At 39.9% G+C, this 12,897-nt stretch overlaps 1 protein-coding gene and 1 long non-coding RNA gene across 2 annotated transcripts; both read right to left on the bottom strand.

The window, feature by feature from the left end:
- Positions 1 to 1,113: 1,113 nt before the first annotated feature.
- On the bottom strand, positions 1,114 to 2,397 carry LOC134206432 (uncharacterized protein K02A2.6-like). The gene has a single exon (XM_062682149.1). The coding sequence runs from the start codon at positions 2,395 to 2,397 to the stop codon at positions 1,114 to 1,116; it is 1,284 nt and encodes a 427-aa protein (XP_062538133.1).
- Positions 2,398 to 5,573: 3,176 nt separating this feature from the next.
- On the bottom strand, positions 5,574 to 6,438 carry LOC134205424 (uncharacterized). Its single transcript, XR_009978137.1, has 3 exons — positions 6,310 to 6,438; positions 6,166 to 6,242; positions 5,574 to 6,108 (listed from the first exon to the last, which is right to left on the bottom strand). It is a non-coding gene; the product is annotated as an uncharacterized LOC134205424 (long non-coding RNA).
- Positions 6,439 to 12,897: the final 6,459 nt, after the last annotated feature.

Raw genomic sequence — 12,897 nt, 5'->3', positions numbered from 1 at the left:
TAGTCCCGTGGGGTTCGGAGACGAAAGAACGCGGATTGTTCTTCATGTTTTTCGCGATCTTTTAAGAATTATTTTCGACTTGAATCGGCTATGGAAAACCGGACAGTTCTGAATTTCCGACGGCTTGCACGTCGATCGTGTGCAGATCTAAACGGAATTCGCGACATTTCGGCTTTTTGCGTCAAAACTGAATCTTTCGTGTGATAAATTTGTTATACTAGGTTTGGATATTCTCGATGAGATTTTCCGATGATCTCGTCGACATGTTTCTGATGCAAATTTATTATTCTAGGTTTAAGGATCGCGACGAAATTTTTATTGTGATCGCGTCGACTTTCATAGTGCAAATTTTTTTATTCTAGTTTTCGGGAGTCTCGAGATTCTGCGGTGATCGCGTCGAGTTTTGGGGATTTTAAATTAGTTATTCTAGATTTTTCCGCGCGCATTTGAATAATTCCTAGTATTGATGAGCGATTCCGGATCACTCTTGTGTCCGAATCGACAGTTTTTTTTTTGCTATGCTTCGTTTGGAGGACGAAAACATTTGCAAAACAGGGCACTGTTTTTTACCTCCCCCTCCGGGAAGAATAGAACCGTATGGGGTTGGGAATGTAATTTTTGCTGGGCGCCAATTGAAACTTGCTAGCTCACGGGAGGGTATTCTACCTGGTCGTTACGCTACTTCTCCAATCACCCCTCTACTCAAGGTGAGGATGATTCGGTTCTTCGCAGGAGGGAACTATAAACAGAGCCGTTATAAAGAGGTGTCTAATGCGTTAGGATGGGCAAAGCTATTTGATGAAGAAAGGGGGGGGGGGTATCTATACACACAGTGATCCAAGAAGGACGAGGCTTGGTGGTCCCTTTGTGGACCCGGGAGGACGACGCAACGAAAATGGTGAAAGACCTTTGTTGTATCCTACAAGACGAACTTAGGAATCGAATTTAATCAAAGAAATACACGCGTCCTTGTTGTTTGATCCACATTTATTAACTGCCCGTTCCTTTACCTTTTCATCAGTGTGCCCAGTTTTTATATGACTTTAAACAATCTAACAATCTCTCTTTTCTGCGGATTAGTCGCTTAGCAACTATATATTTGAGTTATTATATTTAGGCATCCATATTATAATCTTCAAAACGCAGAGGGCGTTTCGTTTCCCTTTTTGGTCTTCCCAACGATTCATTTTGCGAATTCCGGACCACTGGAACAGGTGTACTAGTGATTGTTGCTTGCGGCGTTTCCCAACTTGAGCTTTGCGATTCTTCTTGACTTTCCTGTGTTGCATGGTGTTGCTCTTCAACATCTGGAAGCCGCTTCAGGTGTGATGAATTTCTCCGGTATCGCCTCCCATCAGATGTCTCAACCAATACGCTGTTTCCGTTTTTCTCCAGAACAGTAGCTGGTTCTGCGAGATATGGTGTAGATAGCTTGTTTTGCGGTACCAGATTTCGCATAAGAACTCTATCAAGTGGACACAAGCTAGACTCGGTTGATTTATGTACATTGTCGTAACGAAGTTTCGCTTTTTGTCGGTAGCTCCAGTCGTGGTCTCTCACTTCTTCATCGTATCTGCTGACTGAATTATTCATTTCAGGGACCCAGTCACGGAAATTTCGTCCGAAAAGTATTTCGGAAGGCGAACGTCCTGTAGCAGGATGTTGAATCAACGAATAGACATAATTCGCTTCTTCCAAATCAGCCTTCCAGTCACTGCCATTTGCTTGCGAAATTCTCAAAATTTTCAGGATGGAGCGATTCTGACGCTCCGCATCCCTATTTGCCAGTGGCCAGTATGGGGTAGTGTGCTGAAGCTTGATGCCCAAATCTCTGCAAAATTCTTCCATCTGACTACTCGAAAAGTTTTTAGCATTATCCGAAACCAGTACTGCTGGTATTCCCATTCTGAAGAACGTACGTCTCAACCGCTTGATTATGTCTCCGGATGTCGTGGTTTGCATTACTTCCGTTAGCCGAAACCGACTATACAGGTCAATTATAACCAGGATCGATTCGCTAGAAGGCAGGGGACCTAACATATCCATTGATAGTGTGTGCCATGGTTGTGTTGGCAAATTTCTAACGGACATCGGCTCCGGTGGATTAATAGAACTCACAAGCTGACAGTCCAGACATGATTTCACTGTTTGTTCTGCATCGACATCAATCTTCGGCCACCAGACCTTACTTCTAAGACGTTGTTTGGTTTTCTGGATTCCCGGATGACCGATGTGCGCCAACCTTAACACCTTACTTCTCAAGCTCACGGGTATAACGATACGATTACTCCTCAAGATGACGTCATTCACAATTATAATTTCCTCTCTAAACGGATAATAAAGTTTCGTCTTCTCCTCCCAACGGCCGGTGTTGATAGCTTCCTTTAGTTTGACCATTTCGGAATCATTCAGGGTTTTCTATGATCTCCTCCAGAGTAATTTCACTGCACTGGGTTTGACATACTCAACGATACTCAGCAGTATCACCTCACCATCCTGATCGTACGTAGAGCATTCTTGATATCGAGGTAGCCTTGACAACGGATCGGCTATGTTAGCTTTGCCAGATACATGGACAATCTTAAAACGAAAAGACTGCAACCTTAATGCCCATCTTTCAATCCTGTGACATTGTTTGCGTTTTGTCCCAAACATAACTTTCAATGGTTCATGATCAGTGATTAGCTTGAACTCCAACCCCTTAGATACGTTTCAAGCCGTTCTGTCGCCCATACTAGTGCCAATGCTTCTCGCTCGTTCTGCGCATAAGCCTGTTCTGCTGTAGACAACCCTTTGCTAATGTAACATATTGCTCTTTTTTGTCCATGCTTTTCTTGGAGTAGCACGGCCCCTAGTCCGACAGGGCTAGCATCGGCTATCAATATGGTTTCATCCAATGGCGAATAATATCCAAGATTTCTCGGATTAGCAACTTCATCTTTGATTCGCTCAAAGGCCAACGAATGTTTTTCTTCCCACTTGAACCGTTTCTCTTTGCACAGCAATTCTCGCAATGGAGCAGTTAGAGTTGATAAATTAGGGATGAATTTTCCCAGATAATTGATCAGCCCTAGGAAGCTACGAAGCTCCTCTACTGACTCTGGATTGCGAAACTGTCGAATTGCGTCCACTTTCTCCTCCGCCGGACTAACGCCTTCATCACTAAGTTGATGTCCCATAAATTTTACTTGACGTTTAGCAAATTCACATTTTTGCTGATTTATAGTCATCCCGCTTTCTTCTATTCTTCGCAACACTAACTGCAACGATCTGTCATGACTTTCCCCGTCCGGTCCGAATACGAGTATATCGTCGATGAATGATTTCACGCCTGGAATCCCTGCCAACACACGTTCCATTACGCTCTGGAACACTTCTGAAGCACAATTCATTCCAAAGGTCAGACGCTTGTATCGATACAAATTGTTATGCGTAGCGAATGTAGTAATTGATCGTGAATCTTCCGCCAGTTCAAGTTGATGGAAAGCCTTATTCAAATCGATCTTGGAAAACACCTTACAGTTGTGTAGATGAGGAATGATGTCATCAAATGTCGGGAGTGGATGATGCTGTGGTACGATAGCTTGGTTAGCGTCACGCATGTCGACGCATAGGCGTACCTCATCGTTGTTTCCTTGCTTCGGCCTGACAACTACACGTGAGATCCACGGCGAATCCCTTGGAGCTACTTCGATGACATCTTATTGTAACAGCCTAGCTATTTCCTGCTCAACTTTCGGTTGCAGTGGAATTGGAATTCGATTCTGCGACTGCTGGACCGGTTTCACAGTTGGATTGATCTGAACCGATACCACGACTCCTTTCAGCTTCCCAATCTTCTCATCTCCTGGTTGTACAGCACAGAGTGTCGTATCGATTTTGAGTATTCCCAAATCGGTTGCTGTTTTACGTCCCAACAAGTTGGATCCAGTTTCCTTGACCACGAAGACTTTATCGCTAGTAGAAGATTTCTTCGTCGCTATATCAGCCACGAACATTCCTAGAACACTGAGCTGATTGTTTCCATATGCCAAAAGCTTCTTCTTCACTTTGTCCGTTTGATATTGAACTGTCACTTTTTGCTTTTTCAAATACTTCCAGGCAGCCTCGCTTATTACATTAACACCAGCTCCGGAGTCCACCATCCATTTCAGCTTTACTCCACCCACCTTGCAAGAGACCTTATCTTCGCCATCCGGAGTTACAGAGAAGACATAGTTGACACTTTGTTCCTCATCATCACATGACTCATCTTCATCATAAGAATCTTCCTCCGCTTCTGAATTATGCTTTCCAATCTGCCTTACTGTATTTTTTCGCCGTAACTGTGAATCCTTCCTGTTGTGTGTAGCACTCCGAGCTCCTTTCGTTTTACAGCATTTCTTGAAATGACCGAGTAAGTGGCATTTCTCGCACTTCTTATCGCGAGCCGGGCACTCGTTATCGTTGGCATAATGCCCCGAATAGCCACAACGAAAACACTCTCCTTTTGATCCAGAAACTTGATTGATACGTTCACCTTTATTCAGATTCTTACGATGCTTTTCGATGGTTTCCAACGAACGTGCCATTTCAACCGTCTGACCCAGTGTCATGTTCGGTTTCGTGAGAATTTTAGCTCTCAATTCGTCCGAATATCCTTTCTCAAATATCTGCTCTTTTATATTTTCCTCCAACCAGTTTCCGTATTCGCACAGACTTCCCTGCTCCCTAAGTCGCAGCACGAACTTTTCGATGGACTCATCAGGGTTTTGCTCGAGATTCCTGAAAATATGCCTTTCCCTTGGCAGGCACTTCAGTGGCAGAAAGTAATCATCGAGCAATTTCATCGCCTCCTTATATACATCCGATCCATCCGGTACAGGTATCTCATTTTCGCCACGCAGATTAAAAAATATATCCTGTACATCACTACCCGCATAGTGAAGCATATACGAACGCTTTCGTGTGGGTATCGTCACATTATTTACTTCTAGGAAAATCTCGAAGCAGCGCTTCCATTTCTTCCAGCGGTTGGATACCGTGGACGTGTCACTAGGATCGAACCTTGGGAGTGTGGACGTAGTAGAATTTTCCATTTTCCTCCCGGCGGACTGAACTTGCAAACCGTTTCGCGCACTAATAACTTCTCTTCTTTTTGTTTACAATTCGCTACTATAAAACGGACGACTCACATCTCTTGACACCTTTTTTTCCCGTAGCTTCTTTCGAGGTTACTTCACTTCTTCTTCAGTAATTCTTTTTACAATGGCACCAGAATTCTTCAAAGTTACTTTTATATTCGAATTTAATCATAAGTTTTTGGGTTCACCATCGGTTCCACCGCGCGATGTCTTTTATGTTCTCCTTCGTCGCCAAATGTTGTATCCTACAAGACGAACTTAGGAATCGAATTTAATCAAAGAAATACACGCGTCCTTGTTGTTTGATCCACATTTATTAACTGCCCGTTCCTTTACCTTTTCATCAGTGTGCCCAGTTTTTATATGACTTTAAACAATCTAACAACCTTTATAATTCAGGGTTGCTCTTTCTCTTCAATGGCTACACCTGAGGCTAATAAAATTAACAATTTATTTGTGACGTCACATTTGGGGGTACTTGCGCTTTGGTGTTGGATTCGGTGTGGAGGTGGCCGATCAGGCTCGATCTGGCCGGCTTGGCGTTGGTCGCAGGGTCTTTACAGTCCGGACGTCAATCCACGGTCGGGACGAGTGCGGCACAGGAATGTGGCTGGAAGATGGCGGCCTACGTTCAACAAACGGCAATCCTGCGTGCTCAAAAGCAATGGCGGCACGGATTTGGACCGAAAGTCTCCGGCATCCAAATCGTCAGGATCTATACGGCCGAAGGAACCGGAACTAGCTCTTCGCCCACGGAAGTTTCCACCGATGCACTGCACTGTCGAGAACTTGGAAAAAGCACAAAAGAAAAAGGTCCCTTTGGCATGGACCTGGACACAACGGATTAGCACCCTGCGACGTCACTTCCTAACCTCTAAACTTTCTGATCTGTTCACAGCACATGATATTTACCTTTTTCTTGGTGACTTTTAATTTGTTTGTTACTGTCGTTTTTCTGTTCTTGTGTTGTTTTACAGGATTTAAACTATAATTTAAGTAGTACATTAATTTAGGCTAAGTTTTACATGTTGACACTACTAACCGTACTAATAGCTTTTAATTTACACAAAACCGTACTACTTTACCATTACAACAACTATTTTTAACGACTAACAGATCCTATTATAAGAAAAGAAACAACACAAAATTAAAAGAAACTTCACCAACAATTATTTATACAATTAACCTTCTATTATTTACACACGCGCGCACTACTACTTCTTTCAAGGATCACTGATTTTACAAAAGAGAAAGATTCTACGCCTTCCGCCTCTTTTATAGTCTCTTTTTACATAAATTATGTTCTATGCTTTTAAGTTTGCCCATCCTGTTGCATTGAGCACCCTCTATAGGCAAGCTCAAATGGAACAGGGCTGTGCGTATTTTGCCCGAACTCAAACTGCTCGAACGTCTATAGCATCTGGTCACACTTGGTATGACGTGAAAGTGGAACACGCACTCACTCGTGAGATAAATCTTCGACCAGTGAGTGTGACAGTTCCGAGGTGTAATCTTTGGAAAGGTCGTAATGGGAGGGATTGGTGACGGAAATTAACTTGTGGTGGAGCCAACAAGTCCATATTGGAACCGAACGGTTACAGTTTATAATAGCGAAATGATACCGCATTCAACTATTCCAATCCAATAGTATGGTCAAGATCACGTAGAACGATTTGCTAACCATGCAGAACTTCAAGTTCTGCACTTAAGAATGATTTTGAGTACAGTAATTACAATACTAGGAATACTGCGACATGCTATTAATATTGATGTGATGTTCTATGAAGCTATTTCAATTCAAAAGTGTGATCAAGACAACGAAAAACGCTTTGTTGACCACACCTACCTTAAATATCTGCACTCAAGAATTGTTTGCAATATGATAGATATCATGGTATTTTTTGTCTTGATTAGCATGGTAAAATTGTGACATCTATCTACACTCACAAAAAACTCCGCATTATATTCATGAGTTCACACATGGATTTTTGCAATGGGGGTAACGAAATGGATTCCATATTTTCTACACATATATTCCATGCGCCCACATGCATTTCATGAGTGTTCACACATACCATCCATGTGGTTCATAGTATTCATGTGTGAATTTGTATGTAATTAGGTATGTGCCGACGCATGATATGTATATTTCAAAATACATGGATTTTTGCCATAAAGTATGTGTCGATTTTCCTGAGTGTATATATATATAAAAATGAAATGATATTATACTATTTCCTACAGCCATGTGGTGAATTTCAAATTCACCACACGGTTTTCTCCTCCTATTATCAAAAGTTCAAATCTAGCGTAATAATTTTTGTACAATGCTGAAATTAAAGTCGATTGTTAAGCGTAAGTAAGCAAACAATCTACGGATGTTTCATCCCCATGGGCGTTGTGGTTCTCTCAATTCGTGCTCTTGAAAAATCACTAGAAAAAGCACGTGGTTTCCAAGATGGCCGATTTGTGGCTTTGTTGTATAACCACCTTAACGCTTGTGCCACTTGGTTTACGATGAACTGAAACCTCTAGTAGTAGAAATGCAAAAATATACGTTCTCCCATAATTTCCATACAAACTTCAAACGCGATGCGGAAAACGAGGAAGCAACCAATCGGTCCCAAATTCTGCACAGTTGTTCAGGACCCAGAATGGCTTCGAAAAACCATTGATTTGAAAAAATTACCATGACGCCCCACTCTAGTATACATACACCTTACTCTTGAGTTGGTATATGTAGCTCGATGCAGGGTTGGGAAAAATCAAATTTTCAAAAAATCGAGGATGATCAAACTCACCCGCGATCTTACTTTTAAATTATCACGTGATAAAAACTCGCCAGCGATTAAGAATCGTTTGAAAATAGTATCTTGATTTGAAGCACTTACCGTTACATTTTGAACACTTTTTCCTTACTACCATGAAACCATAACGCCAAATAGAAGATATAACTGGACTGTTGACAATTAGCTGATCATAGTAAAGATTAATGTTTGAATGAAAATTCTGAGTTTATTATCGTTTGAGTACATAATTTGAGAAGTTGTCGCCGGCGACAACTCGCCTACTGTTTTCACGTGAAAAGTTTTCACATGAAAATTGTAATCATTATCGTCTGATAATGATTCAGCACAACACTGGCTCGATGAGACATCTTTTGTTTATATAAGCACTAGTCGACCCGGCAGACGTTGTTCTGCATAGTAGGCGAAAAAGCCCATGTCAAATTTTCATACGAATCTTAATTTCAGTATATCACGATTTGCACAACCTTACACGCAGCGAAATTTTGTACTATTAAACTAATTGAAATTATTGTTAAATTAATAATCGATCTATTTTTGAATTTGAAAAATTATATTATTAAATCTACAATATTTTCTGTTTGAAACAACAAAATAATTGTCATTTCAACAATATTTATTGTTGATCTTATATTGCGCGAGTTCCAACCAGCGTGTAGTTTTTGAAGTGTACTTCCATTCAGGTGAGATAAAACAAAATATAATAAGATACTACCAAAACAGTAAAATTTTCATTTCTTAGCATAAACTTCGCCATATCACGACAGATTTCTTTTCTAATGGAATACAGGTAAGACATCAAATTCATTTTGTAAATGTTTCTTAATATTACTTTTTTCATTTGCTTATGTAGGATTTACGGAAATATGCCAGGCACAAAAGATTAAGACCGCCTCGAAAATAATCATGGAAGGCGTGTGCTCCGGAAAAATCATTTAAGCCCCAAACGCAATACAACGGAACGGCGACGGAAACGGCAAATTTGACAGAAAATATATGGACTAACTGTCAAATTTTCCGTTTCCGTCGCCGTTCCGTTGTATTGCGTTTGGGGCTTTAGTTATTTAATGAACGGTGTTCAAATATATTATATTTGTTTTAAATAGAACTGATATACACTGAACCGTCATGTGGTTGCTTATTTATTTTGATTGAAAAAGGGGAAATTTTGGTAATGCATTTTAGTATTTCAACAATAATTATTGTTGAATCAATATAATTTGTTCCATTGAATCAAAAGCACATCGATGATTGTTTCAACAATAATATTGTTGAAACAACATTAATGAAGATCAAACCAAGATTGTAGAAACAACAATATTCTGGATTGATTCAAAATGAAAATATTATTAGCCCTCAGCTAACAATATTTATTGTTGAATTCAAACCGAAATATTGTTGTTTCTACAATATGTTTTTCTGCGTGTAGACGATCCCCACCAGTGCGTAAATAAAGCCAAAATAGCAACCTCTATCATGACGCGAACTCGCACCGGTCGTTGGTAAACGGGTTTGGGAAATGTAAACGCAACCTTCGGTGAATAGCGAGTTGGCAAATTTGGCGACCCGCTCCAACCGTTGCCAAACCACACACACGGAAATATAGAGTAACGCATAAATAAAAAATGTGCCGTCTTCTGAAAAATGGTTCGGTTATTCATCATCAAAACCATTGTGATGGAGGTCAGTTTAGTTTGGATTTCAACTGATTGGTGGCGCTAGTGCATATGAAATAACCTGATAGGTTAGATATCTCGAAATCTGGAATTTTAGAATATTGGCGTCTTCTACAAAGTTGTTCGGGCGGTCAAAACTATCATGACGAAAACAAGTTTATTTTGAAATACAACCGCATGGCGGCGCTAGTGAATTAGAAATAACCTAAAAGCTGCGATCATTTTCTTCAAGTCGAGTCAAGTACGAGACACTGAAGACGGCCTTACTGTTGAGGTCGAAATACGTATCTGTCAAGATACAATTAAGTGGTGGAATTCAATGGGATTGTTTAAACTCGTCTTATGACAGGTGAAAACATTCCACTAAAAAAGCTCAAAATAATTTTCTTATCAATAACCTAAAGGTTAGATATTTCGATAGTTGAAATCTTAAGAATATTGCCGTCTTCTACAAAGTTGTTCGGATGATTAAAACCATCATGACGAAAGCAAGTTTAGTTAATAATACAACCGCTTGGCGGCGCTAGTGTATTGGAAATAACCTGATAGGTCAGGTATCTCAAAATATGGAATTATAGAATATTGCCGCCTTCTACAAAGTTGTTCGGGTGGTCAAAACCATTATGACCTATGCAGGTTTAGATTAAGATATAACCGCTTGGTGGCGCTAGTATATAAGAAATTACCTCGGAAATTACCTGCTAGGTTAGATATTTCGAAAACTGAATTTTTTAGAATATTGCCGTATTCCACAAAGTTGTTCGGGTGGTGAAAACCGTCATGATGCAAGCAAGTATAGTTTTAAACACAATCGCTTAGCGGCGCTAGTGTATAAGAAATAAACTGATAGGTTAAATATCTCAAAATCTGGAATTTTCAGAATATTGCCGTATTGTACAAAGTTACTTGCCATAAGACGAGTTCGTACAATTCCATTTAATTCCACCACTTGGTTGTACCTTTGACAGATACTTATTTCGACTTCTACAGTAAGGCCATTCTCAGTGTCTCGTACTTGACTCGATTCAACTCAACTCGAGCGCCAACGAGTATTGCGGTTTCAAACTAAACTTCTGGTTTTGACTACCCTTTTAAATCTTATATAACATAACCAACCTAACAGATAATTCGGATAACTTTGTAGAAGATGGCCACTTTCTAACTCTAACGGATTTAGAAATATTGAACCTAACAGGTTATTTCTCATACACTAGCGCCACTATGCGTATGAATTCCAAACTAAACTAGTCTCCATCATAAATGTTATGGCTACCCGAACAACTTTGTAGAAGACAAAATCTTGCTAAGTCTTATAGATCTCGAGATATCCACCTCACTAAATTATTGCATATAAGCTAGCACCACCTAGCAGATGTGTGTCTAGCTAATCTGATAATCACAAAATGCATTACGCACATACTTATATTACAAAAGTTGGAGCGCGTTCTGAAAGATTTGAAAATAAATAATATTTTTTTCCTGATTTTATTTATTTCCGTGTTTGCCTCAATAGCAACCGGATATTCACCACCGGTGCGAAGCATGATTGCACTTCAACAACCTTGATAGAAACAACCGGTGCGAGAACAAGTGCATAAATAAAATATGAACGCATTTCGTTCCTATACTAGACACTCATTTGGATACACATCGGTGGGGATCGTCTTACTCGTATTTTCCACTTAAGGAAATATCATATAAACCCGTCGGAAACGGTAACGAACATAACTGCTGAAGAAATGAAGGAAATCCATCCAGCCGTTTTCGAGTTAAGCGGATACGAACACAGACCATTTCATTTTTATATATATAGATTTGAACTTTTGATAATAGGAGGAGAAAACCGTGTGGTGAATTTGAAATTCACCACATGGCTGTAGGAAATAGTAATATAATATCATTTGGTATCCGCTTCTGTTCAAGATAATATTAGTTTAAAACAATCGTGTCATACACGTATTCTAGTATTTCATACTTTGAAATTTGTACGACAAATTATTAGAGTGAAAGAAAACAAACATTCATCTGCCGTGAACGCGAGATATGGAGATCCCCTTGGACAGCAAATATCTATTCGAGCGGAGAGCGGAGAGAGTAATCCACTGTAGGGCTTCTCTCAGTTCGAGGATAATCAGTTTTGTGACGAATGTTGCTAAAAACGGATGTTAAAGTGAGGTGACAAAAAAATGAAAAAAAAAATGAAAAGAAAAATAATAAAAAGTGAAATTATAACATTGGTTTGTTGTTTGTGTTATTTGTTATGTTATTTAATTAATAGTTGACGAAACCCGACAATGGCTTGATTGTATAATCACCTTAAAGTATAACCCAAAGCACAGAGAAAAGACGTTGAAGCTGCACTCGCCATGCTGTGATAACTTTTTACTGTTCATTTTGAATAACTTTGGAATGTCGCCGTTATCCCGTGCATAATCAGCGCTAGCGTAATCAAAAAATGCCACTGTGCGCTAGTGTCGTTATGCACGCAAGAGCATACCAGCGCCATCGTGTTGTCAAAATGAGATTGTGAGTTGCAATGTCGACGTCGAAGGCGTTGAGATTCGGTGTGTTTGTTTACACATGTTTTGCAAGAAATTTTGTTCGGGCCTCCATGTCTGTTCTCTGTACCCAAAGGATGCCGAAAAACTTTGCTGAAGAAGGCACGTTGCTGAAACGCCCACGAAAAAAGTTATGTTATAACGCTTCGAAGATTGAGTGTTCAAACTATAGATAGTAGAATCTATAGATGAGCGAAAGCATGGCTGAGTCGGTTTTTTTGACCGTGCACACGCAAATATGACGTCACAGCCCTTAACATTTCCATTGAAATCGTGACGTCATGCTTGTTTGGAGACACGTTTGACAGTTCGTTTGGAGACAGAGGATTTATCTTCGCTCATCTATATATTCCACTATTTATAGTTCAAACCATATGTAAAATATCGTTTATTCTGCCAGCACTGTTCGGAATCATTTCACAAAGACAAAAATCCGACAAGAAGGAAGATGGGTTTTGCCCTTCGATAGCCATAGGTTGTCCGGTAGTGCTCTCAGAAACATTGATTTCTTGCATATATGGTTTGAACAATCAATTTTGGAGACGTAATAACATTTTTTGTAGACCTTCCAGCTACGTACCTTCTTCGGCAAAGTTTTTTGGCATCTTCCAGACTATATGCTAACGTATCGAGTCACGTGATTGATGATACATTGAAACCGCTAAGAACAAAAATGTAAAAACGTCAGTTTTCCCATACTAATCTCCATGTAAATTTAAAACGCAAAGCGGCA

The sequence above is a fragment of the Armigeres subalbatus genome, chromosome 1 (assembly GCF_024139115.2).
Source record: "Armigeres subalbatus isolate Guangzhou_Male chromosome 1, GZ_Asu_2, whole genome shotgun sequence".
NCBI lineage: Eukaryota > Metazoa > Arthropoda > Insecta > Diptera > Culicidae > Armigeres > Armigeres subalbatus.
Note: the sequence above shows the minus strand (reverse complement) of the source record. Positions and strands in the feature narration are given on the sequence as shown.

Excerpts from the sequence above, each read along its gene's own strand:
- LOC134206432 (XM_062682149.1), bottom strand. The coding sequence starts at position 2,397 with ATGGTCAAACTAAAGGAAGCTATCAACACCGGCCGTTGGGAGGAGAAG.